The sequence below is a fragment of the Talpa europaea genome (genome assembly GCF_964194135.1).
Source record: "Talpa europaea genome assembly, chromosome: 9".
Lineage (NCBI taxonomy): Eukaryota > Metazoa > Chordata > Mammalia > Eulipotyphla > Talpidae > Talpa > Talpa europaea.
In genome coordinates this window covers 107874689-107900804 of record NC_140076.1, presented here as the reverse complement: position 1 = coordinate 107900804, position 26116 = coordinate 107874689, and the positions used below count along the sequence as shown (strand labels likewise).

The 26116-nt window shown below is 54.7% G+C and overlaps 1 protein-coding gene across 2 annotated transcripts in view; it reads left to right on the top strand.

The window, feature by feature from the left end:
• The window catches only part of KCND3 (potassium voltage-gated channel subfamily D member 3), a gene marked incomplete at both ends in the record, with an annotated part of 192369 nt that extends 167852 nt beyond the window's left edge, over positions 1–24517 (top strand). The window contains 6 exons of one of the 2 annotated variants that reach the window (XM_084242239.1): positions 14896–15058; positions 19788–19889; positions 20728–20817; positions 22243–22299; positions 23439–23686; positions 24316–24517. In XM_084242239.1, coding sequence (XP_084098365.1) covers positions 14896–15058; positions 19788–19889; positions 20728–20817; positions 22243–22299; positions 23439–23686; positions 24316–24517 — 862 coding nt within the window. The remainder of the gene's footprint in view (positions 1–14895; positions 15059–19787; positions 19890–20727; positions 20818–22242; positions 22300–23438; positions 23687–24315) is intronic. The other variant, XM_084242240.1, reaches the window with a different exon arrangement.
• Between the last annotated feature and the right edge of the window lie 1599 nt (positions 24518–26116).

The following is a 26116-nucleotide window of genomic DNA, read 5'->3' as shown; positions in this document are numbered from 1 at the left end:
GTTTCCTTACTTTCCCAGGTCTGAATGCTGGTCTCAATTTCCAGCCTCAAATGTTGATGGCAGACCCAGCTGAGCAAGTGTTCTCACTGGAGGAGGGTCCCCACTGAAACAGAGGTGCCCCTGTGCCTGGGGAGTCAGGCCGAGGCTGGTGAGCACCCCAGGAGCTGGAGCCCAGATCGGGCTGAGTGTCCACTGGGCGACGCCATATTGTCCTTTGTGAAAGGACCCACGAGGAGGCCAGATGGAGGATTTAGGGTTCTGCCTGATATTGTAAGAGGGTGGTCCGCAGGGAAAGGGGAGGTTCCAGGATCCCTGCCCCACCCTAAGGAAAGGTAGGTCTGGGAAGGAGAAGCTGGAGAAGACAGGGAGAAGGGAGGAAGATCAAGAAAGAGACCTGGAGGAGGCACATGGAGCAGAGACATGTGAAGATGCTGCTCTTGCTTCTCGGCCTTGGACTTGACCCAGGGACTTGGGGGACGTGGAAGGAGACACTTGAAACAGACAGATGTGAGGGACTGTAACGGCAGGACGGGGCACAGGGCAGGTGTTCTATGCCCCGAGCAGACGGGTGAAGGAGGAGTCCTGGAGCCCTCGGTGGCTTTTGCAGGCTTTTATTGGGATTTACTGTGTACACAGCAGGCAGGGGTGCTGGGGGCCGGGAGGCTGGCAGGCCTCCCAGCCCCCGGCAAGTCTTCACTCTTTCTGGGGTCTCCGCATTTTCTCGAGGGCTAGTTGTCTGCTGCTCTCTGGCTCTCTCTCCCTGGTAGTTCTGTTCTGCTTCTGCTGGCGTCTCCGTGACATCGCCCTTATGAGCCCAGGTGAATCCCATCTACAGACGCCCACACGCTCTCCAGGCGCCCGCCGTTGGGCATGATTTGGGACCACAGGGTTCCGCGACTCGGGACCACAGGGTTCCATCACCTAATGGCGGGAGGGCAGAAAAGCCTGATAGTGTTTACCTTCCCCTACCGGGACCTGTGGGGAGGCCGACAGCGGCAGCCTTTATCTTGAGTTGGGTTCTGAATTTTACTCTTTTCCTTCCAGACTTGCCTGGCCCCTTCCACCCCTTTCCTCTGTGTCCCCACCAAAAGATGCCCCAGCCTTGTGGCAGGCTTTTGGGCCTCAGCGGTTCTGCTCTGGGCCAACCCTGTTTGGCTGGACATTTACTCACAAAGGGATGAGTAGCTTTGGGTGTTCAACTGGAAACTATTTAAACTATATTCTTTCTCTTTTCTTTATTGCACACTGGTTGTATTAGTTATTGTCTACTGAAGGGCTTACACACTAGAGTATGTTTTTTGTCTTCATGTGTCAGATGGCAGAACCTCTTTAGAGCAGGCAGGCTGGGGGTTCCCGGGGCACCCCTCACGCTGCCCTGTAATGATGGGAGCTTCAGGGAGCTAAAGCACATCCCTCCCTTCCTCCTGCCCTTCTTGTCCTCTTCCTGCTACCGGGAAGTCACCCAACAGCCTCTTCGGAACACCTTGGCCCTAGATCTCCGCATTTATGAAACATAAGCACATTTTGTAATTGCTTCCCCCTGCACCCCCAGCAGCAGTGGGGGATTCTCGCAGGCATTTCTCCCCAGCTCACCGCGACTCAGCCCCGCCTCCGCAGGCCTGCCCGCCCAGCCATAATCTTGCTCTCAAGGCAAGTTCGCTTTCTCCCTGGTGTGAGGCCTCTGCAGCTGCGCTGCTTGAAGGGGACGGATTTATGCCCCTCTAGGACTTCGCTTTGCAGTTGGCGATATTTCTAAGATTAATTTTCACACCATCCACACTGGAAGCTCATTAAGGCACAGGGTGTGTGCCAGTCTGGTTGTGATGGGGCTCAGTGGGGACCCCACCAGCTAGGAGGCAGAGAGGGTGGCTGGGGAGCGGGAGAGGGGGGTGCCAGGGGTGCTGGTGCACTCCAGGATGCGACCATAGATCTTCAGCAGGACCTGGAAGGTTTCCTCCCGCCGTGTCCCCACGTGTCCCCTCTCGGGTGGACTGAGGCTGAGACGCATTCTCCTGCAGATTCCCTAACTCCTTTTGTTTTCCCTGTTGGGTTGATGTTGCATCAAGATTAATAGTTGATTGAGTCATTTTTAAAGGAGCCCTTTGATGAAGAGAAAGCATGTAAATAAGCCCCACCTGTCAGCTCAGACAGCCCTTGTTTCTGCTTTGGAGATAAGAGCCTTCTGCCCTTTCTTTGATATACTCGGCCCCCTGCAGTGGGCTCGCCCACCCCAGCAGCCCCGCCCACCAGGCCCTTGAAGGGGACAGTGGGGTTGGGGGAGTGCGGAGTCTTTTCAGAACCTGGACCACCTGTGCTGTTCTGTCTGTCTGTCTGCACTGGCTCTGCACCCTCCCCTCACTGGAAGGGAGTGGTCAGCTGCTCCAGCTTCATAGGAAGCCTCGCTCAGATTCCAGTTCGGCCCCAGCTTCCTAATATGCAGAATGGGGATAACACAGACCCTGTTTCCTAGGGCTGCTGGGAGAATTAAACTAGAATTAAAACACTTGGACACACAGAGCATTCCTATCATTAGGGTCACTCATGTCCACCGCAGCAGAGCAGAGGCCCCGGAGCCACCGCCTTGCTGGGAGCAGCCATGGTCCATCACAAGGCAGTGTGTGTGCAGCGGCATCAGGGACTGGAGGGCCTGGGGGTGTGCCCAATCAACCCTATGGCCACCCCCCAAGCCCATCTGCTTCCTTCCAGTTGGATCTAATTAAATGAGATCTTGGCAGCAAAGAGAGCGCGCTGCCAGGACTAAAGGGTCTGCTTGCAAAGGAGGGGGCCCTAGACCAAAGTCCCCTGTCACCTTGGCAGAAGGCAGAGGGGAGCCAGGGCGGGTGAGGATGGAGCAACCCAGGGCTTGGGCATATGAGAGAAGGAGCCAGGGCTGGCAGGCCCCAGCAAGTGTTTATTGAGTCCTTAAGCATACAGCCAGCCCTAGCTAGCCCTGTTTTCTGCTCAGCAAGAGAATACAGAATAGCAAAAGACAGGCCCTGCCCTCAAGAAGCAAGACTCTCCTGGCTCAGACCTGTCAATCTGCGGCTTGGGGTAGCTGGCTTTTCTTAGCTTTTTATTATGGAAATGTCACACAGGCACAGAAGACAGAGAGGGTGGTATGAAACCCCATGGGCCCACTAACCTGGCTTCCTCTTGTGTGTCCTCCCTTGCCTTTTCACTCCTGGAGTATTTTAATGCAAATCCCAGATATGTGTTATTTAACCCATAAATTCTGCAGCACGCCTGGAGCAGATGATTTGTCCTGCTGCTTCCAGCTCTGACGTGGTATGTGTGTGTGTGTGTGTGAGTGTGTGTGTGTGTTTGTGATGGCAGTATCAGGGAGTTTCTCTGCAGGGGTGAGGAGGAGGGACCTGGTGTTTGGGAGTCTGGTGTATGTGGGGGGTGCTGCTTGGTACGTCTACACATGACCAGCAGCCTCAGGCTGCCTCTACTCCCCCAAACTCCAGATCTCAGCCCAGGCAAGGCTGGCTGGAGCGGTTTGCACATGGGGATCCAAGAAGAGCAGAGAATGAAAGCGAATCAGGTAAATACCTGTTCCTCCATAGAATGTATGAGGACCCACTGCCTGGCAGCGCTGTGCTGGGCATTGAAGGAGCAGAGGTGACAGGGGCAGGCAAGGCTCCTGCTGTCGCCAGTTTACATGGAAGACAGGGTGAGAAACAGGGGGTCAGAGCAAACGGGCCGGTGCATAGCCTGGGAGAGAGTGCCCTTCCTGGGTGTCACATCCAGAAGCCCTTCACCCAGAACGACTGTAAGACACAATGAGGCCAGGAAATTAAAGGTGGAGGCCACAGAGTCTCCCGGCCCTTCCAGGTGGAGGCAGAGGCCGGGCTCTCACCAAGGCCGTGGTACAGCCTCCTCGCCTCTCCTTCCCAGCAGCCTCCAGCAGGATCAGGCGAGCAGCGGCCCACAGCTTACTTCCTCCGCCCCCCACACCAGAGAAATGCTTCAGGGGAATGATCTAGGCCTTGTGAGCCTTCCGAGCTGAATCACACCTAACCAGGCAGGCCCAGCCGGGCTGGCAGGAGTCAGATGCGGCAAGATTCTCCTGGTTCTTCCAAGCTCAGTGGATCATTGAATCGGCTCCAAGCCCTCGAATAGGATAAGGTTAGAGGTGAAAGTTTAATGTCTTGGGGACCCAGGAATTTAGTCCTGCTCCTGGCTCAAGGGGAAACCTGCCTTAGATATGAATTCAGGCCACCACCCCAAAAGTGTCCTCTGAATAGGTGCCCCGTGTCCAGGAAAGCAGAGGTGCTGAAGGAACACAGAGGTGATGGGGCTGACTTTATGTGGCACCTGCTATGCTCCTGCTGTGCCCACAAAGCTGACTCTTTGGGGTAGAAAGACATGAAGCCAGCAGTCCTGTGAGTGCTGTGCACGGCTCTCTGCGTGCACAGTGACCCTGTCCTGGAAGAAGTCGTTCTTGGTTTCGTGGCTGAGGATCTCGACCCTGAGCTCCTAGCCCCTGACCTGAGGCTGCACACCCAGAGGGAGTAGTAGGTGTGCCACCCAGCATCTTCTCATGCTAACACCCATGTTCGCTGCCTGCCTCAACTTTCCTCCAGGCTTGGGTCGCGCAGGGAAGAGGAGACAGGCAGGTGTCACACTGGCCAGCAGTGCAGGCCAGATGAGATGGGGAGCCTTAGTGCCTGAGGTACTCAGAGAGGGCTACGTGTTGGCCGAGGCCCCCAGGGTGGAGCTGGGACTTACAAGTGCAAGTTACAGGTGAACCAACAGTGCAGAGAACCCACCTGTCCCCAGGTTGAGTTCCCAGTTATAACTGACTTATAACCAGTTGTATGTAGTTCTACGATTTTGACTATAGACGTACATTTTGCATGTAGATTTTTATATCTATAATTATAACTAAGTTCACCTCAGTTTGTAAAGTGTCATTACAGATGGGGCTTCCCTAACAACCCTGGAGGTAGGTCACTGCTGTCCCATTTACCAGATGAGTCCACTGAGGCCCAGGTGGTGTGCAAAGCCAAGGGCCCTCAGCTGAAGAGAGAGAGCAAGGCCTTCAGCGTGGGCCTGTCTGACTCCAGAGCCTGTGAGGGGAGCTCCGCCCCAGGGTGGAGCAGAGGCCACTGTGGCGGGGATCCCGGTGTGACAGGGGGCTGGGCCTGCCACCCCATAAGACCCTTCAAGACCCTGTGTCTGAGATGCTGAGACAACAGGGACTCAAGGGCAGTTCAGATGAGGCTTAACAGACACAGGTGAGCTTCTGGTCTTTAGGGCATGTGTGGTTGAGGAAGGAAATCCCTGGACGAGGAAGGGGTTACTAGTAAAGTGCAGCGCAAGGGGGAGGAGGGCCAGAGAAGGTCTGGAAAGGGCAGCAGGCCAACCTGATTTACCTCTGGGCAGTGGCGCCCACGTGCTGTGATAAGCGGGGACACCTGGTGGCCGTATGTAGGGTCAAGTGACCAGGTCACTCAGCTCTTCCACTTGTTCTGGCCTGGAGCTAAGGCTCCCCTCAGTCCTGTGACCTTTGCCTCTTGCTATCACTCCCTCCCTGGCCACCCCACCGGAGCTCCAGAAGCAAGCAGCAGCTGTGCCAGCCGAGGCCAGAGCGAACCCCAGAGAGGCCTGAGTCGACAATAAGCACCCCTTGCGCAAGTATCTGGCTTCCCACATGCACAACCACACTAGGTCCCCGTCACCTCCGTGGACTTTGACCTCACTGGCCCCACCTCCTTTGGGAGTCCCATGTGGGGTCTGACCCTGGTCATGTCCCCCCTTCTACTGCTCAGACTCTATGGGGTCCTCCTTTCTCCCGTGACCCCCCACCCTTCTGCAATACGCGTCATCTCTGCACAAACCAAGCCCTGTCCTCTGTGAGGCTGAGGCAGCTCCCTCCTTCTGGGGAATCTCGCGGCCAGGGGTGGCAGAAGGCTGAGAAGCTGCCCCGGGGAGCAGGGCTGTTGCGCCGAACATATGGAGGCCGAGAAGCAGATGGCGCAGGCCCGAGGGACAGGGCCTCTGAGGGAGCAGGCGTGTGTGCTGCTCCTCGCGGTCCTTCTTGTCAACCGCTCCTCCCGAGGGTGCGGGATAAGTGGGGACACATCTCCTGGCGTCTGAGACTGGTGGAAGGGGCTGAGCCAGGCTCAGTTTCCTGCACAGCACAGCTGGCACGGACTTGCCGGGGTGACTCCCAGCTCCTGGGGGTGACTCCCAGCCCTCGGGTGCACCAGGTGGGGTCTGTGCCCTCCCCAGAGCTGAGCAGGCTCATGCCCAGTGCGGGTCCAGCCAGGGCTGGGGGGTGTGACAGTCTCTGGGGCCTCCGCCTGTCCACGTCTTGCCTCCCAAATATAAGCGTCTTGCAGACCCCACTCAGCAAGCCCAGGGGAGCGCAGGGAGCAGGTGCCTGGATACCAGGGAAGTAGCACTAGAAAGAGCCAAATGCCATTTTCTGTAGTCTGATCCCCATTGCCTGGAGACCAGTGGGCAGTGCGATGGCGTCTCTCTCCTGGCCGGTGTGGGAGGCGGCTCTCCCACAGGGTCACACACGCTGCGCCGTCCTGGCTCCCCGCCGCCTGCCCGCTCTCCACTCCGCCGTCAGCGACTTCCCTGGAGCCACGTGAGCAAAAGCGACAACGTCTCCGCAGGAACCAGGCCTCCCCTGGCGCTGTCTGGGGCGACCACGGTGGCCTCCTCGGGTGACGGGGCTTCTTGGCCTTACTGTTCTCCCACCAGTCGTGACGGGAATAGACTCGGGGATGAGGCTGGAAAGAGTCTGCTCCAGAGCAGGGTAACCAGCCAGGCGAAGGCGTCATGTCCAGTCCTGAGGTCAACACAACTTTTTCACTTCTAGAAACCCCATTTTGTTCTTTTTCATGCTAGCCTGATGGCTCCTGATGGTGCCAGGAGCATCTGGGTGCACAGAGTCCAGTGTGTAGGAGCGTGGGCTGCAGAGGAAAGGAAAGGGTGGGAGCTTGACTGGAGACCCAGAGGTTGTCCTCTCTCCCATCCTGAGTGACCCCCAAACTGTTCTGATATGTCTTCAGCATGTCATGGAGGGCCTCTGGGCGTGGAACGAGGCTGGCCAGGTGTTATGTCAAGAGATGAATTCATCCGCTGGGTGGGGATGTGTCCTCCAGAGTGGGAGGCTCATGAGGCCCAGATGTTTTCCTTGCAGAAATGCAAGGACACGGCTCCTTGCCTGCCCTGTCAGCAGCTGGGCCCTGAATGGGCAGCGCCCTGGCCTCCAGTAGAGCATGGACTCCCTGCCAGATGGGCAGACTCACCCCTGCCTGAGCAGCAGGCGGAATCAGACGGGGGAGCTGGGCTTGCACTTATCTCTCGGCACCTGGAGGAGGAAATGAAAGCAGCAATTAATTGTACAAGGCGGGTGGTTTGTGCAGCTTAAGTTCAGATAAAAAGTTTAATTATCCCTAAGCCCTAATACAAATTAATTAGCCTTCCATGTTAGGAGGGTAAGCGTCTCTGCTCCTGCCACAGCCCAGGCATCGCCGCGGATTGCCGAGGATGTGCTGGGGGAGGGAAGGCCGCCGAGAAGCAAGGAGGCCAGAGAGCGGCCCCCACCTTGGCTTCTGCTGAGGCTAAGTCTGGGTGAGCCCCAGAGGTCTCCTGTACCTGGGAGGTCACCTCCCTCCAGGAGGGACTCTTTTGTCTTTTACTTTTCCCTACTCACAGCGCTGGGGGAGGGGGTAAGAGGGGGCAGCGGAAACCTTGTTTGCCTGAGAGGAGGAAGATAAAAAGGAAAAAAGGTTACACCTTGAGTTTATTGTAGGCCGTGACCTTTTTCTAGTTCTTCTCTCTGACCCCTCTCTTTCCTCAAATTCCACAAAGAAAATAGGTCATAGATGCCATTAGGCCTTCGAGAATCCTCATCAGCTCTCCCCTCCTCAGCACTCGAGCCCGGGGGGCTACGAGACAGAGGCCACCACCCCGGGGTCATCACCACATGCTCAGCACTGGTGATGAGTGTCCCCTGCGCAACAGGCCCGTTGTCTTTGCCCCGGCACACAGGGTGGCCTCACTCGCTCACCCGCCCACCGCGGAGTTTGTTGGGGTGCCGCAGCTGGGGAGCGACAGGCCTGGAGTGTGCAGCTCGTGAGCTACAGGGGAGCAAAACCAGAAGCAAGAAGTCCAGTTAACAGTCCAGAAACAACAGCGGTCGAGGCCGGGGCTTTATTTAATAAGCACATGTGAGATGCTCACCAGGCTCCGTAATTGAGCACTTTCACAGATAGAACCTCATGGACTCCCTGACAACAGCCCCATGAGTAGCTGCTACCGTGTTATCAATCAGGCAACTGAGGAGGAGCTGGAGCTGGAGCTGGAGGCCCGGGCCTCTGGCTACACGTGGCAGAGCGGGATTGGCCCTGGTGCTCTGCTGCTGAGTCCACTCTCTCAGCCTCCACACTGAGCTCCCCATGCTGCTGCCCTGCAGAAGGGGTGTAGGGGGTGAGCTCCAGCTGACTGCCCCGAGCCCTCCCCTCCACATCCTCTCTGCCCACCCACACCCCAGAGGAGCGGCTGTGAAGATGAGGCAGGGCCGTGGAGCAGACCGACTGCTCTTTCACCTGGCATGACAGCTCTGTCTTCCTCCTTGAGCGCCCTGAACAAGGACCCCGGACTTGGGGTCCTCAGCCCGAAGGAGGGTTAACCCTCCCTGACAGGGTCCCTGGAGGCCCCTGAAGGAGACATTCCTAGCACAGATTCAGAACATCATTCCCTTCCATCTTCCTCTCCATTCTCTCTTCCCAGGCCAAACATTCCAGCTTCTTTGACTGCATCCCACATAAGCCACAGTTAATAGCCCCAACTTCCCCTCTTGGGACATGATCCAGTTAAACAACATCCTGTGGACTGTGTAACGCCTGGAAGGCCACGCTGCACCTAGAGAGGTTCTGCATCGAGAGCACAGTGGGCCCACCCTCTCCCTTCTCCTGGACCCCATTAATCCCTCCAGGTGGCCTGGGTTTTTAGCAGCGGCCTTCCACGGGTGGCTGTGTTGAAGTCAAATCCCCCAGTGTATTTAACATGGACGGCTTGTGAGCTGGACTCTCCTGTTAACTATCTAAGTCATTGATTATTTGAATCAAAATGCTATCATTATTTTTCTTTGTTAAAATGAATCTGGTTGGTTTCACCCATGATTACAACCTGTTATAAATCCTTTTGACGCCTAAAGACCTCAATTCTCAGCAACTCTGTCATTTAGAAATTTAAAGAACTTGCTGAAAAATAATCAGCGGTAGCCTTATCATCATCATCATCATCATCTCCATAGAATCCAAATGGAAGAAGGTTAAACACAGATAATAATTTGTTGGTGCACAGAGTCTTAGGAGCAACTAACCACAAGAAAGGCAGAAATAAAGTCCATGATCAGAAGTAGGACAGGCATTCCATCAACTTCCCCCACACGCCCCCCCCCCCATCTCCATGTGTCAATCTCCTACCTCTGTAACTACCGTCTGGCTCTTCCCCGTGGCAGAAAGCCGGGCTACCAGCTGCCCCAGCACTTTGTTTGTTGAAGATCTTCTTTGCAAGAGCTTAATCTGGTCTCAAGGGCAAGAATCCAGGAACAGGGTAAATTTGTTGCACATCCTTAGCCAACAGGGGAATGCAAATCAAGCCCTCACACCCAGGAGGTTAGCTAGAATCAAGAAGACACAGTAGTAACAAGTATTGGCAATGATAGGAAGAAATGATTGCTGGGGACTATAAATGGTATCACCACTTTTGCAAACAATTTGACAGTTTCTCAAACTGTTCAAACATAAAGTTACCTTATGCCTCCCAGAGAAAGGAAAACATGTCCACACAAAAACTTGTACACAAATTTTCATAGCAGAATGTATTCGTGATAGCCAGAAAGTGGAAACAACCCAAATAGCTGTCATCTGAAGAACATATAAACAAAATACAGTATATCCACACGAGGGAATATTACTCAGTCATGAAAAGGAATGGGGTATGAAAGCTGCTACTACACGGAGATCTGAGTGCACTGTGCTAAGTCAGACACAAAAGGCCACTTGTCCTATGATTCCATGTATAGGACGTGTTCAAAGTGAGGACATCTATAGGGACAGAGAGTAGATCAGCGATGGTCCAGGGCTGAGGGGTGGAGTGTGAAACGGTCATAGACTGTTAATGGGAACAAGGTTTCTTTCTGAGGTGATGAAAATGTTCTAAAGTTAGAATGTAGTGATGGTAACACAACTTGAGAAATACACTTAAAAAACCATTGAATAGTACAATTTCAGTGATGAATTTGATGTTTAATAACATATCTCAATAAAGCTGTTAAAAAATGAATCCAGGAAAGGACTGGTTGATGCCACTTGAGTCCGATGCCCTGTCCAGACTCACTCACTGGAAACAGGGAGAACCAGGGGATGGGGCACATTTGCAAGACGGGGGCAGCTCCTCTGAGAAGCAGCTGCTCTGGTCCGTCCCTGTCAGGAGGGGCACAAGGGGCGCACTTCCCAGATGAGGGATTATTAGCAGACAAAACAATGCCCACTGCACTGGCTATTTATAGAGAATTTACATTTACCCAAACACACCGATTTTCACAACAACCCTGTCAGTTAAGTATAGAACCAAATGTTATGTTGATAGATGCTCAGGTTAAATAACCTTCCCAAGGTCACTTGAGTAATTAGTAACCCTAGTACGACTAGGGTTCAACCACGGATGGGACTCCAGTCTCTTTCAATCATTGGGCCATGCTGCCTCCCTCTGGCTTATATAAGTTGCAAAATTCTGGAACGTACCACCAGAGACCTAACTTTAGATCACTTCTTTATTCTATTGACTTATTTCCTCTTTCATCCAAGTGGACCCTCTATCCTTGGCTGGCCTAGGAGCACTGTTGGGAATCTTTGAAGTGCCCGAAGGCCACAGATGACACTTCAACCCTAGAATTGTAGCGAACACACTGGTATTCACGCCACATTCCTCCAGCTTGTCAAGGGTAGAAGGAACTGGGACAGGAACCCAGAGCAATGGCTGTGTACCCAGCTCTGATCCACCGGCCAGTTAACCCTCTCAAAACAAAAAAATAAGGACAATTTGACAAGATGCGTGCTTACTGAGCCAACACAGCTTATTTTTCAAGTGTTCGCAAGCTGTCGCTTAATAATCCCTTCTCAAATTCTGCCAGCAATTTGGTGGCAGAATTGATCGATGTTAAGCCTGTTGGTCTGTGGTTTCTTAGACCTCCTTTCTCTTCTTTAAAAATGCCGGCACAACAGTTTTCTCTCTCCGGTCTCTCTCTCTCTTTTTAAGGATTTATTTATTTATGCATACAAGAGCTGGGGTGCAGGCCAGAGATGCGGGAGGTCAGAGGATTCACCAGAGACAGAGTGGGGAGCAGAACAGGCAGACTGACTAAAATACTGCTGAGGGGAGCAGCGGGCGAGACAGGAGAGGTCTGCTGTGCCATGTGGGTATCTCATTGGCCTGCTGGGAATGGAACTCATGCTGCAGTGGCTGGTGATAGCTTGACAGTGCTGTCTTTAACCCCTGTGCCACGAGGAAGGCCCCCTCTCTCTGGTCTCTTGGTTGTTCTCTGCTGCAGCACGCGTTCCCTAAGACCTCAGGCAATGGTTCTCCAGCCTCCTCTGCACATTCCCCCGGCTCACTGGGCTGGGATCCAGTGGGGTCACCTGTGATGTGACTCCACGTAAGAGAGCTGGGCCCTCACCTGCACCTGCCTCCCCACCTGAAGCTCTGGTTCCTTCTCACCCGCCTTCGCCTTTGTCCCAGCCCCCCAAGATGAGGCACCTTCTCGGTGGAGAAGACAGAGAACTCCGTTTTCTCTGTCATGTGTGAGCAGCAGACTCTCTGCCCTGGCTTGAGGCATATCTTCCCGCCTCGCTCTTGCTTCTGGTGGATAAAACAGCCTTTCTGTCATCCTTGGTATTTTCACCAGCCTCCCTCACTCTGAAACGCCATATTCCTGACACCGTTCTCACGCACGCCTGCCAGGCTTTATTTTCTCCCCAGACACATGCCTGGTGTCCACCTTTCAGACATGTCATCTGGAAACCTCAGATGACGCGATTTGCCTCCAGGGTGAAAAGCCCCTTCTCTTCATTGTTGGGATTTTTTTTAAAGATTTATTTATTTATGCATACAAGAGCTGGGGTACAGGCCAGAGGATTCACCAGAGACAGAGTGGGGAACAGAACAGGCAGACTGACTGAAACACACTGCTGAGGGGAGCAGCAGGCGAGACAGGAGAGGTCTGCTGCGCCATGTGGGTTGCTCCCTGGTTGGCTGGGGGATCAAACTCGTGCTGCAGAGGCTGTGGACAGCTTCACAGTGCTGTGCTTAATCCCTTGCGCCACCAGAGAGGCCTGGGATTTTTTAACTCGGGTCAGTTTGCTGTGTTTTTAGAGCTAGACCATGGTTCCAAATTGCCTAGGCACAGGAAGAGCATTCGCTGCTGATGGAGCAACTCTCTAGAGCTGCACAGGAGTAGGACACAGGTTACTCTTACTCTCTTCGTTTTATAGACTAGGACACAGAGGCCCAAGGTACACAGTTATTTATGGTGGAGCTGGGTGGGTCTTGAACCCAGATGGTCTAACTCTAGAAGCCAAGTTCTCATCTGCTTCATCGGAGGCCACGCCTCACATCACAGCGGAGGAGGCAAACCTGGATACAGATTCCCCGGGGCGCTATCATGGGCCTTAATGCCAGTAGCACGACTGAGCAAGCTTGAGTCAGGAAAAAGGGTCTGGACACTGAAGGGGAAGGAAGGAAGATCTCAAAACAGGAGCCTACTCACTGAGGCCTAAGAGAGATGATTCCTTCACTCACCAAATCAGCCAACCTCAGACATGTCCTCCACAAAGCCCTTCGGGGTTGAGGAAGTGAGGCCCGTATATTACCGACCACTCATTCCAGCCACTTCCACATCCTCTCTGGAGCCCCAGGATTCCTGGGTGGCCTCAGGACTAGTGAAGGGAGCCCCACTATTTCAGCAGCAACAATTCCTGGACATACTAAGCTTCTTTGTGCTCAAACACCCCGAGGGCATAGAGAGGAGCGAGATGGCCAGGCTTTGGTCAAAGGCAGTCTTGCTTAATAAGGCCTTTAAATTATCTCAATAAAGAGGAGACTAAACACTTAAATGCTGTGGAGAGTGTCTTATTGATTGGAGGAGAGAGGCTCTGGCCTGCCAGCCCTGGCTGGGTGGGAGCCAGGCCAAGCCAGCCCCAGGGGCTGCTGCCCGGGTGTGAAGTACTTAGGAGAGGCTTCCTGGGCGCTGAGAGGACCCAGCGCTATCCCAAAGTGGCCTCCTGGCTTCAGGGACTGAGTTTCAGAGTTCACAGTCTCCCTCCAAGACAGTGTGGTTAGTAGAAAAGGGAGAAAATATAGGGGAGTGGATTTTAATCCCGGCTGAACAGAGCATGGGCCGCCACACGATGTCTCTGAGGCTCCTTCATCACAACACGGGGTGAGAGCACGGAGCCCGCGGGCCTGCTGGCGCTCACGTGAGGTAAATATGTAAAAGTGCTTTGTAGATTGTAAATCTCCACGGGAATAGACAGTGGGTTTAGCATAAGTTAGATGGGTTGCTCTTCTGCTTAAAACTCTCCATGGCCAAAAAAAAAGAACCCTCCTACACTGCTGGTGGGAACGCAAACTGGTCCAGTCACTGTGGAAAGCTGTGTGGGGGTTCCTCAGATTACTGAAAATGAGTCTACCATATGACCCAGCGATTTCACTCCTAGGGATCTACCCAAAGGACACAAAAACATTAATTCAAAAGGAAACCAGCACTCCTGTGTTTATTGCAGCACTATTTACAATAGACAAGAAATAGAAACAACCTAAATGCCCAAGAACAGATGCATGGATCAAGAAGATGTGCTACCTATACACCATGGAATATTACTCAGCAATCAAAAAGATAAACTCATGCTATTTGCAGCAACATGGATGGAGCTGGACGGGATTATGCTCAGTAAAATAAGTCAGAAGGAAAAAGAAAAATATCAGATAATTTCACTTATAGGAGGAATATAGGGGAACCGAACAAAGTGTCAAAAAAGACAAAACTTTCAGGCAAACCATAGATCTGAGCCATCCAGTAGGGGCGAGGGAGGGAAGGGGGTCGGCACAGGGGAGGAAAGAACACAAAGGCCTGTGGTGATGGTTCACAGGTGATGTGGTGGGGGGAGATTTATGAGGACTACACCTGAGGGGAGAAATCAAATATTGTAAACAAAATAACAACAATAAACAAAATAAACAATAACAATAACAATAAACAACAGTAAACAAAAATAAACAATATAAGAAAATAATTTTTTAAACATCTAAAATAAATGTTAAAAAATATGTAAAAATAAATAAAACTCTCCATGGCTCCTCACGGGCATTGTGTGATGGGGCCCCTGCCGGCCCCCCGACCTCCTAATGTGAAATCCCCCTCCCTCGCCGTGCTCCCAACGGCCCCTGTAACTGTCCAAGAACGTGCCCAGCTCCCTCCTCCCTCACAGCGCCCTGCTTTCAGCTCCCGCTGCCTGGCACACTCCTCCCCAAGGGTTTTCCTGATGGGACCCTTTGACCTCAGATCTCAGCTCCAGTGTCACCTCCTCAAGACGCCTTTCCTGGCCGCCTCCAGCCCACCTGGCCCAGCCCCTGTTCCCCTCTTTCCATGGAAACAACCAAGTCCCAGTGTTTCTATGAACTTGCTCATCTTTGGTCCTGCCCCTGCAGGCTGTTGGCTCCACGGCCTAAGGCTCTTGCCTACTTGATTCTCTCCCCGGTGTGTCACAGCCTTGGTGGCCGAGGGAGTGCCGCACAGGCGGGCGACCAGGGCAGCCTGGCCAGCTTCCCCCGGGCCCCGCTCCTCACACCTGTTTGTCTCCCTCTCAGCTATGGAGACATGGTGCCCAAGACCATCGCCGGGAAGATCTTCGGCTCCATCTGCTCCCTGAGCGGCGTCCTGGTCATCGCCCTCCCGGTCCCTGTGATCGTTTCCAACTTCAGCCGCATTTACCACCAGAATCAGAGAGCTGACAAGCGGCGGGCACAGAAGGTAAGCCGCGGGCGCGGGCACAGAGGCGGCAGCTCCAGAGCAGGGCCTGGAGCGGGGCCTTTCTCCTGGGCAGCCGTCGCTCGGGTGGCCAGGCCTGGGCCCCCTCCACCATCGCTGCACAGAGAGCTCTGGCTTTGGGGGGCAGAGCAGCTCCGTGTCCCTGCCTGCCTCCCAGCACCCTGGGTCTTGTATGTTGCCAGCCTCTCTGAAGACTTATCTTCTGGGGGGTGCCCCTCTCTCTCCCCATCCAGCACCTCTATCCTACCTCTCACCCAAGGTCAGGGTTCCCCACCCCTATTCCCTGCAGGCCATCCCTAAATAAAAGTCTTATCTCTCTCCCTATTCAAGTTAGCTGGCAAACTTGAGCAATATCTGAATTCATTATGCAGCCCTGAAGAAAGGGGGGGCGGAGCCAGGGTCTTCTTTCCAAATCAGGGAGCATGAGGCCCTGGGGCGCCAGAGGTCCTGGAACAACACCGCCCTCAGGGGCTCAGGCTGAGTCTGGTTCTGCACAGAGCAGATGAGCTTCAAAGGGATGCTCAGCAACTACAGGAGCCTAAAGCTGTGCCCACGGCAGAGCCCCACCAGGCTGGGCTGGCTGCAGCTCCTGCAGGACCTTACCTCAGCAGTGCTCATGCCCCTGCAAAGAATATAACAGTGCTCCTTCCTCCTGGGGCTTTGCAAAGTTCATCCTGTGTGATTAACACCCAGAAGGAAATTTGTCTAGGGAAAATGAAATGGCTTTCCATTGTAAAAAAAATTAAAAAATAAAAAAGACCCAGAAGGCATCAGCTTTGGCCTATTCCTTCCGTAAAGATGAGGCTCCCTCCATCCCGCAGCTGTCTGCCCTTCCTCCCTCTCCCTCTTCACTCTCCCTTTGAAATCAGAGTAAATATTTACAGTGTTTTCACCTAGCCTGGATTCTGCCTCTCCTCAAGGTTGCTCAGCCCTGTCTGTTTCACCTTGGGCTTCCTGTGAGAAGGGAGAAAAAATATACACAGGAAAACTCCTTGCTTCAGCTCGGAATCTCTCTCTTCCAGGCAAGGCAGGCAGGGCCCAGGACTCAGAGGGGTGGGTGGGGAAGGCCAGGGAAACCAGTGGTCGCTCAGACCTCATAGGCAGGACCTGTCTAGCCACAAAGGTAAGCTCCAGCCCACCCCTCTGGGTGAGGGAAAAGCTCAGTAAGAAGTCCTCGGCCTCTGCCGCTGTGAATAGTTCGCTTGGGATTATTACCGAGGTGCCTCCAGGGCTCTTTTCTTTAGCATATGTGTTCTCTGGCCCAAGTGCACGGAGATCAGGAAAGGACTTCTAGCTGTGGACAGACAGAAGGGGACTTTGGGGTGGGGGATTTGGTCCCCATCTCCATTCTGGTGCCTACGTACATGAAAGCTAGCTCCAAAATATATGCTACATGTAATAATGCACAATAATAAAACTTTTTCATGGAAAATTTTACTTAACTCTATCACCTGTGATTGCTGCATCCACCACCAGAGTCAAGAGGCTGAGTAGTTCCATACCCCCTCCTGCCCTAGCGCCTCCGCCCCAGGCCTAGTGCCTGGCAGCTGTTGATCTGGCCTTCATTTATAAAATGTCTTCATTTCAAAAATGTCATATATAATGGACTCATACAATGGGGAGACTTTGGAGATGGGCATTCTCATTCCATGTGGCTGCTGGACATGCATCCAAATTGTGTGCCTCCCTCATGCCATCCTCTTTACTGGACAGCAGGATCCCATGGTAGGATGCACAGAGTCTGTTTTACCATTCACTTGGATGGTTGCAGTTTGGGATTATTATACATGAAGTTGCTACGAACATCATGGATGGAGCCCCCACTCACTGTAAGGCTCTGTGCCAGCTACTGGAGATAAAAAATATGCATAATTGGGCCTCCCTGGTGACACAGGGGTTAAAGTCTCAGCATTATCAAGATATTGCCAGCCACTGCAACATGAGTTCAATCCCCGGCCAGGATGCTGACCCACATGGCACAGCAGACCTCTCCTGTTTCGCCCGCTGCTCCCCTCAGCAGTGTATTTCAGTCCATCTGCCTGTTCTGCTCCCCACTCTGTCTCTGGTGAATCCTCTCACCCCACACACACACACACACACACACACACACACCTCTGACCTGCACCCCAGTTCTTGTATGCATAAATAAATAAGTCTTTAAATATATATATGCATAAGCCACTGACTGTGGCCTTTGGGAGCTCAAAGTCAAGCCAAGACTCCTCACCAAATTTCATATGCCCGGTGTGGTTCCATAAATACATTGCAAACCTCTTTATCCTGTGTAGGAAATGATTAAACGATACAGTGCATTTGATATGACAATCTGTTGCTTTAATAGAGCCCAGGGTAAGATAAGATTAAAAGAAGTGCCACAAAGGAGAGCAGGAGAATCTTTCATCTCTGGAAAGTAATGAAGACAGACCCCAGATACGAGAAAGGTCTGGCTCTAAGTGGTGCAATCAAATTATATAAGGCTCTAATGAGTTTGACACAATTGGATTTCCATATACAGTTCTCAACACCCAGCTCTCACCCACAGCAAGACAGCCAGCGTCCTCCAGCGACCAGGGCCTTGCTTGGATGTAGACATCTAGCTGGGGGGAGATGGGGGGTTGCAGCAGGACCCCCAGAGGAGAATCATTCTGGACCTCGAGTGGATGCTCTTTGCTCAAGAAGTGGAAGGATGGGACCCAGCCTCCCCTGTGCGTTCTGCCCGGGAGGGATCGCTCCTCCTCGAGTCCTGGCTTCTTCCCCCCGTTTAGAAGTCCAGGCCGGGAGCTGAACTGGCCTGCAAGCACGAGCTGGCCATGGAGATCGTGTCCCTGCGTCCCTGGTCTGCTCGTGTCAGGTTAACCTGCCACAGGCTCTCAAGGGGATCTTGCCCGTGCGTGGGGCGGGTAACAGCAAAGGAAAACCGCCACAATCTCCCCCATCTCTTCTCCCCAGAGTGCTCGCAAGGGTTCCTTCCCCAACACCCGAAGGAGGGACCCCTGCACCCGGAGGCGAGAGCAGCCGGTTCTGTTCCCAGGAGCAAGGACCTGCAGAGGGTCTAGATTTAGAGCCCAGACCTCAAGTTGCATGTCTTTAAAGAAGCAAGAACCCCTCCAGCCCGTCCTTTCTGCCTCTCCCAAGACGCCTGCCCAGGCTTCACTCTGGGTCTGTGCTGCCGTCATGGCGACGCTCATTAGGGTTATTAGGAAGAAGAGCAGTCGGCCTGTGTGAGCCTCCAGCCTCTCCCCTGCCCCCACGAGCGGGTGGCGCTTGTATTGGGAGCTGGCGCCCCCCCCTGCAGGAGCCCCGCAGGCCCCCAGGTCCGGCTGGGGCTTCTCCCTTCCTAGTCAGGGCCAAAGCGGCGCAAGAAGCTGACTCTTACACGTCGAGGCCCCGTCACGTGCACACACGACTGGCTCATCCCAGGGATGTGCACCCACCATAAGATACGCATGCACTGGGCCTCCCTGGTGGCTCAAGGGGTTAAGTCTCAGGACTATGAAGCAATCCGCAGCCACACAGCATGAGTTCGATTCCTGGCCAGGGAGCTACCCACATGGCACAGCAGACCTCTCCTGACTCACCTGCTGCTCCCCTCGGCAGTGTATTTAAGTTAATCCACCTGTTCTGCTCCCCACTCTGTCTCTGATGAATCCTCTCACCCCCTACACCTCTGGCCTGAACCACAGCTCTTGTATGTATAAATAAATAAATAAATAAATCTAAAAAAAAAAGGAGGGCCTCCCTGGTGGCGCAAGGGGTTAAGAACTGCACTATGAAGCAATCCGTAGCCTCTGCAGCATGAATTCGATCCCCGGCCAGCCAGGGAGCAACCCATATGGCGCAGCAGACCTCTCCTGTCTCCCCACTGCTCCCCTCAGTAGTGTATTTCAGTCAGTCTGCCTGTTCTGTTCCCCACTCTGTCTCTGATGAATCCTCTTACCCCCACATCTCTGGCCTGTACCCCAGCTCTTGTGTCCATAAATAAATAAATCTTAAAAAAAAAAAAGAAAAGATAGACATACACTGACAGGGCTGTGCATGAATCCACTCCCAGAGAGACAGGCAATTGTCATTTTTAATTTAAAAATTACCAGGCACCAAGGGCATATCCATGAGCAAACCCACCCCTGCCCTCTAAATCTGGCAAACCCACCCCTACCCTCAAGGGGTTCAGGGGTGAGGGGGCCGTAGCAGGGTGAGCAGGCACAGAACACCTTAGTGAGAAGTGCTGAAGGGGAACCACTCCTCACTCTCCTCCTGGTTGACCCAGATGTGGGCACGAGATGTGGGCACCTGCCGCGTGCAGAGTCCTGCTGGGCCCTGGGTCAGGAGACCCTCACAGGGGCTTAGAGCCAAGAACCGCTCCAACAGGACATGGAGCAGATAAAGGGCCCAAGGCTGTCGGGAGGAGGGAGGACTCTGGCGAGCGGCAGTTCTCCTGCCTGGGTTACAGCCCGGCTGGAGAGATGCGAGGAAATCCCTAGAAACTCTGACATGACCACACTGCATAACGGGGGTTCACAGCCTCTCAGACCCAGCCCCGAGGTCCCTAAACAGAGATCCACGAGGCTGGGAGGAAGCAGGGGAACCCCTTCATCACACGTGCCCTGGGAACACACCCCACGGGGACGGCCCAGCCACTGCAGGCTTTGAGGCCTTCCTGTCTTTTTCGCGCCTCGGTCTCCCTCACCCTTCTTACCCCTGCCACCCACAGAAGGCCCGCCTCGCCCGGATCCGTGTGGCCAAGACCGGCAGCTCCAACGCCTACCTGCACAGCAAGCGCAACGGACTCCTCAACGAGGCGCTGGAGCTGATGGTAGTGTCGGGGCCTGGGCTGGGGCAGGAGGTTGAGGAGGGCCCTGGGCTGGGGCAGGAGGTTGAGGAGGGCCCTGGGCTGGGGCAGGAGGTTGAGGAGGGGCCTGGGCTGGGGCAGGAGGTTGAGGAGGGGCCTGGGCTGGGGCAGGAGGTTGAGGATGGGGCCTGGGCTGGGCAGGAGGTTGAGGAGGGCCCTGGGCTGGGGCAGGAGGTTGAGGAGGGGCCTGGGCTGGGGCAGGAGGTTGAGGAGGGGCCTGGGCTGGGGCAGGAGGTTGAGGAGGGGCCTGGGCTGGGGCAGGAGGTTGAGGATGGGGCCTGGGCTGGGGCAGGAGGTTGAGGAGGGGCCTGGGCTGGGGCAGGAGGTTGAGGATGGGGCCTGGGCTGGGGCAGGAGGTTGAGGAGGGGCCTGGGCTGGGGCAGGAGGTTGAGGAGGGGCCTGGGCTGGGGCAGGAGGTTGAGGAGGGGCCTGGGCTGGGGCAGGATGTTGAGGAGGGGGCCCTGGGCTGGGGCAGGAGGTTGAGGAGGGGGCCCTGGGCTGGGGCAGGAGGGAAAGGAAGGTCTGTTTTCTCTTACGCGGGCACCAGCGCTCCCATCCCGGAGCCCAGTTTGCACGGTGAAAGGGTATGTTTCAGATGTTCCCGTGGTGAAAGCCCCCGCCTATGTCTCCCATAGGATCATCAACACTAGGGCCTTCTGGCTGAAAGCTAATACGGTATCTAGTGCCCCTAAAACTTGGCTCATTCAGGTTTTCGGGTGTCTTCCTACCTTCTGTGGAAAAACGAGGAGCTGGAGAGAGGAGGACCCTCCCGCTCTGTCTCATTCTGGCCTTTGCTTACTAGGGTACCCCGGAAGAGGAGCAGATGGGCAAGACCACCTCACTCATCGAGAGCCAGCACCATCACCTGCTGCACTGCCTGGAAAAAACCACTGTGAGTCCCTGCCCGTGACCACCTCCCTCCTCGCCCCTGGCCAGACCCGGCCTCAGGGTCACACTCAGTGAGCCCCGGCGCTCACACCCTCGCCTGGGCCCTGCTTCAGAAACATGCCCCCTTCGCGTGGAACAGCAGAGGTGAGGTGTCCAGCAGCCCGTAGGAGGCCGCCGCAGGGGAGATCACCAGGCTGGGGTCCAGCTCTGGGCCGTGGGGCTGGTACCCTGAGTTCTCCCCACACACCCCTACATGGTCTCTAGCGCCTTTTCCCAGGGGCTGAGGGCTGGGGCGCTGCCTATCAGTGTCTCAATCTAGGGGGTCCCCTTTCCAAACCAGGGCGGAGCCTGCGCTAGATTCCACAGCAGAGAAGAAAGAGCTGCGGCCTGCCCGGGGGCTAGGTTGGCACATCTGTGGGCTCCCCTGCTCGCTGCGCTCCCTTAGAACTGGAGCGAGTGAGGGACGGAGGCAGCGCACCTGCTCCTGCAGCTGGGGGTTCTGCCGGCACCGCCCCCCTCCCAGGCGCCCTGCAATCCCCAGGGAGTCCAGACTCTGAAAGGCAGATTGTCAGAACAGCCGTGGTGTGGGGCGCCATGGCTGCCGCGGCATGATGCTTGTGCCTCTCCAGCAGGCGAAGGAAGGGCAGTAGGGCCAGCCCCGGACCCTTTGGCAAAAAGTGTGAGGAGCGGTAAGGAGGGAGGGGAACCAAAGTGAAACCCTCTCCTGGAGCTTCCTAGAAACTCCCCCCCCAGTGAGCCTGCAGTCGGGCTCAGCGCACGAAAGAAGGAACTTTCTGCACGTTCCTACCCTGTCCTCCCAGCTGCTGAGGAATAGACATTAGACGACGCTTAAGCTGAGCCAGATGTGGCCGCGTGGATGGAGTTGAAGCTAATGAGAATTTCCAAAGTGGAAACGATCGTTTCCAGGATCGATCAGCTCCTGCTCCGAGCCCAGCCCCGCGCGTGCATGTCTAGGATTTCCCTCAGCGACTCCGAGCTTGCCAAAGGGGGAGACCCAGGCCCGACTGCCCTTTCCAAGTTGCACGTGCTACGTGGAATGTGTCCGTGGAAAGGACATGGGGGAAACCCCGGGGTGGGAGGGCTGCAATGTTGGCATTGGACAAATGGAATTTGGGACTGGAGGGCCGGAATGCTGGCGCCCAGAGGGTGGAATGCGGAGCTCCAGGGAGGAATGTCGGTCCCGGTGGTGCTGGGGTTCGCTGGAATGCTGGGCTTTAGGGGAGCAACGTCGGGAGGGAGGAGACCGAAGAACGTTGGGTTGGATGGAGTCGAGCCAGGGGTGGACCGTGGGGCCGGGAGAAGGGGCTGGAATGCTGGGATGGAGACACTGAATGTCACGCCGAGCTCGGGAATGCCGGAATGTACAATCAATGGTGTTTTTATCTTCTGTTGGCATGTTGTCCCGTAGGGGTTGTCCTATCTTGTGGATGATCCCCTGTTATCTGTACGAACCTCCACCATCAAGGTATAACTTTTTAAAAATTCAATTACTGTTGTTCTCTCTGGTTCTTCTGAGTCTGTGGATGCCTCTCTTTTTAGTCCCCGGTCTGCCCCTCTGCATGTGCTGTTGGTTCTCCCGGGCTTACCCCACCTCGCTGTCACGCCTAGTACCGGCTCAGCCTTCCAGTTTTGTGTGTGCTGAACTACGCAACTGCCTTTCTGATTCCTTCTCAGACCTCCCCAGGGGCTCGGAGCGGGTGGTGGGACATGGCACCGGCCTGGGATCCTGAGTGTCCACGCTCCCCACTGCCTGGCCTCCCCAGCTCCACGGGGGCTCCGGGGGTTGGCTGCCGGGGCTGGTCTCTCTCTGACAGTTTTCATGCTCCTCTTTGCAGACCTTCTCCCCACTCTCACAGCCTTGGCCGGACCGCTAACGCGTAGATTCTTAAGTAGCCTTGGCCAAGCGGCCATTCTTTTCCTATTCTGGGTTCGGTTCCACCCCACCCTCATGGCATCCAGTCAGAAAGCTCTTAACAGTCCCCCGCCAGGCTTACACTTGACTTAGGGAATTCCATGTCTCCGGGCATATTAAGGATCCGTGTCCCACAATCAGTGGGGGTGGGGAAACAAAACAATAAATCACATCCCTGATCATTTGACCCCAGCAAAGCTCTCCCAGTTCAACGAACAATCCAGCACCTTTGAAAATGTATGACTCACCCTCGCCCAAGATTTATAGGGTCTCACCCATAAATCCAGGGAGGACTCCCTACCCTACTTGCCACCCATCACCAGTGACTCCCTACGGGACAGTCCCAAGAGATCCCGTGCAAAGTAAAGTCTTTGCGTCTGGCCCTGATGATGCCACTGAACCCCCTCGAGTCCTCTGTCACCCTTTCAGCTCAAAGCTGTAGCCGGAGTGGACATGATGTTACAATTTAACAACTGTTGTCCCTGCCCGGCAACCTGATGTCTAGGGATGCCCATGGGACTCTTTCCTCTCTCGGTGCCGTGGTGCACTGCCCCTTCTGAATGCTTATCTGTGCCCCAGGCAGCTGGCAGCCCTTCTCTCAAGGCCCAGCGCAGGGTCAGGCAGCCACACAGTGTGGGGGCTCAGCCCCTCCTCCCTTCTCCTTTTCCTACCTCTCCTTCTGCTCCCCACAGAACCACGAGTTTATTGACGAGCAGATGTTTGAGCAGAACTGCATGGAGAGCTCAATGCAGAACTACCCGTCCACCAGGAGTCCGTCCCTGTCCAGCCACCCAGGCCTCACCACCACCTGCTGCTCCCGTCGCAGTAAGAAGACCACACACCTGCCCAAGTCGAACCTGCCAGCCACCCGCCTGCGCAGCATGCAAGAGCTCAGCACGATCCACATCCAAGGCAGCGAGCAGCCCTCCCTCACGACCAGGTGGGTGGCTTCCCTCCCCGGACCCCAAAGGCTTGAGGCATTCCCAGAATTAAACAAACCTCAGCATTAGGAGACCCCGTCAGTCCTCGAGGCCTCCCTCCCCCTTATCTGACACGTGAGTTCTAGCACACCACTTCCCCCCAGCTTCCTTCTCACCCCAGCAAGGAACCCAAAGACCCTTCCCATTTTTGAAGACCACTGTAGCAGGCCCACTGTGGGGCGAGATACCAGGGGGGAAATTCCCCCAAATGGATCTCCCTGGTGCAAAGAATAGACCAAACATTTTCTCAAGGACATAACTTCCACGGCTGTGTCACATATGGTTGTCCCAGACCGACTTCCCCTGGCTTCTCTGCTTGGAGACCACCTCCGCTACTTCCAGTAAGTGGCAAGGGATTTAGAGACAGCAAATGCCAAATGCCAGGAAATAGGTGAAATCCCCGGGGGAGAAGGTGTATCCTCACGAATTCCAGCGCCCTAATCGACATGACCTTGCAGCGGTCACTAGCGGGTAGTTGAGGAATAACAATCAGGATGGCTGACTACCACAGGCAGGCCGGGAAGCTTAGGCACCCAGGCCAAGAGGATTGCCAGCGGCTCACATCGACTTTTTTTTTTTTTTATCTTAGTCGTTCCAGCCTTAATCTGAAAGCAGACGACGGACTGAGACCAAACTGCAAAACATCCCAGATCACCACAGCCATCATCAGCATCCCTACCCCCCCAGTGCTAACCCCAGAGGGGGAGAGCCGGCCACCCCCTGCCAGCCCAGGCCCCAATACGAACATTCCTTCCATAGCCAGCAACGTGGTCAAGGTCTCTGCCTTGTAAAAGCACTGGACAGAGGGCCAGTGTGGGTAGTGGGCGTGAGGGGGGCTGGCATGTTGGTGGGTGGCCATTGGGACCACTCCCGCCCCCTTCCCCCACTATTTCTGCCTGCCCCCATTGCACCCCTAGCACTGAAACCTGTGCCTGGAAGGAAAAAGAGGCAGCAGAGGGCACCTGAGCTTCACTGCTGCGGGCGTGGACTGAGCCCTGTGATACTGCAGCTCACTGGGCAGAGGAAGGGAGGGTGGGGGGCAGGGGATGGGACGCGGGGGATAGAAGGCTGCGTGCCAGGACAGGCCTGGAGGGGGCCTCAGACCAAATATCAGTTGTTTCTGGACACCCCAGTGAGGAAAATACCAGACCGAGAGCAGCACAGAGGCCGAGTTGTCACATGCAAAACAGGAAGAAAATATAACACTGTGTATTTAAGCACCTTTTTCAAGGCTCTTAATGGATAATATTTATTCATGGGAAAAGGTGGAAAACAAAAACACCAATGGATTTTTGTGAAATGTTTTTCTCCATGGACCCGATACCTTTGAACCAAAACAATGCATTTTGTGAGGGTTTTTTTTTTTTTTTTTTTTTTTTTTCCTTTTATAGCAAAAGCTTTTAGGCCAAGAAGTCAGGTACTGAGTTCTCTTTCCAGTTCCCCAGGTGGGTGAGGGCAACTGAGCCGGGCCCCACTGCGCAGTTGACCTTCACAAAGCTGCCAGGTGACCACACAGCAATCCTTACCCTCTTTGTCTGTCTGTCCTGTCTCTGCGTCTCTGTCCCTCTCTGCTTCACCCGGCTGTTTCTCTGTCTCCATGTGTCTCCACATGAGCCTCAGTGATCCTGAGAGCGAGGAGGGCCAGGCCCCGGCAGACTCGCCTGGCATTTACACTGTGGGAATGCACTTGTGGAAAGCAAAAACAGGGAGAGATTAGGGATGAAGGAAGTCCACCTTCTAGAACAAAGGGCTTCCTTGGTGGTTGGAAGCACTGATGTCTGCAGTTTCGGTTTCTGGGGAGGAAAGGGTATGACTGGATTGGTCACACTGGGATCTTGAAAAGGGAAGCAGCCAACACCTGAGAAGCGCCGCCACGGCTGGTGTGCCAGTGAGGGGAGCAGAAGCGCTGGAATCACAGCTGCGGCCGGCCCCTGTGGCCCCTTGCTCTGTCCCCCTTTCGGGACCCACCACAAAACCCATCCAGAGCTCTGCTGAGGGGCCCCACAAACAGTTTCCTACGGAGATGGCGCTGGTGTGGGAACCGAGCTTCAGACTTCCCGCGCCTGAGGCAGCTCCCGCGCAGAGGCTGCAGAAGGCGAAGGCTGGGTGCCTCACGAAGGATGCTCCAAAGTGTGAAAGCAAGAAATTCTAGGCGATTCTTAGATGCCTTGAGGTCTGAAGAGTCTTCAGGCCTGATGTGCCTGAAGGTGGTGAAAATGGGGGAGAAGCCTGATCACCTCTGTACAAGTGAAGGGAGTGGATGTTATTTCTGGAGAACCTGGAAAATGGTCCTATTCCAGTGGCTTGCACCCTGGTGGGCTGGGAACAGCACTTGTGGCATCCTCCGATCCATTTCCACTGCTTACAGCAGAGCAGGTGGGCCTCAAGGT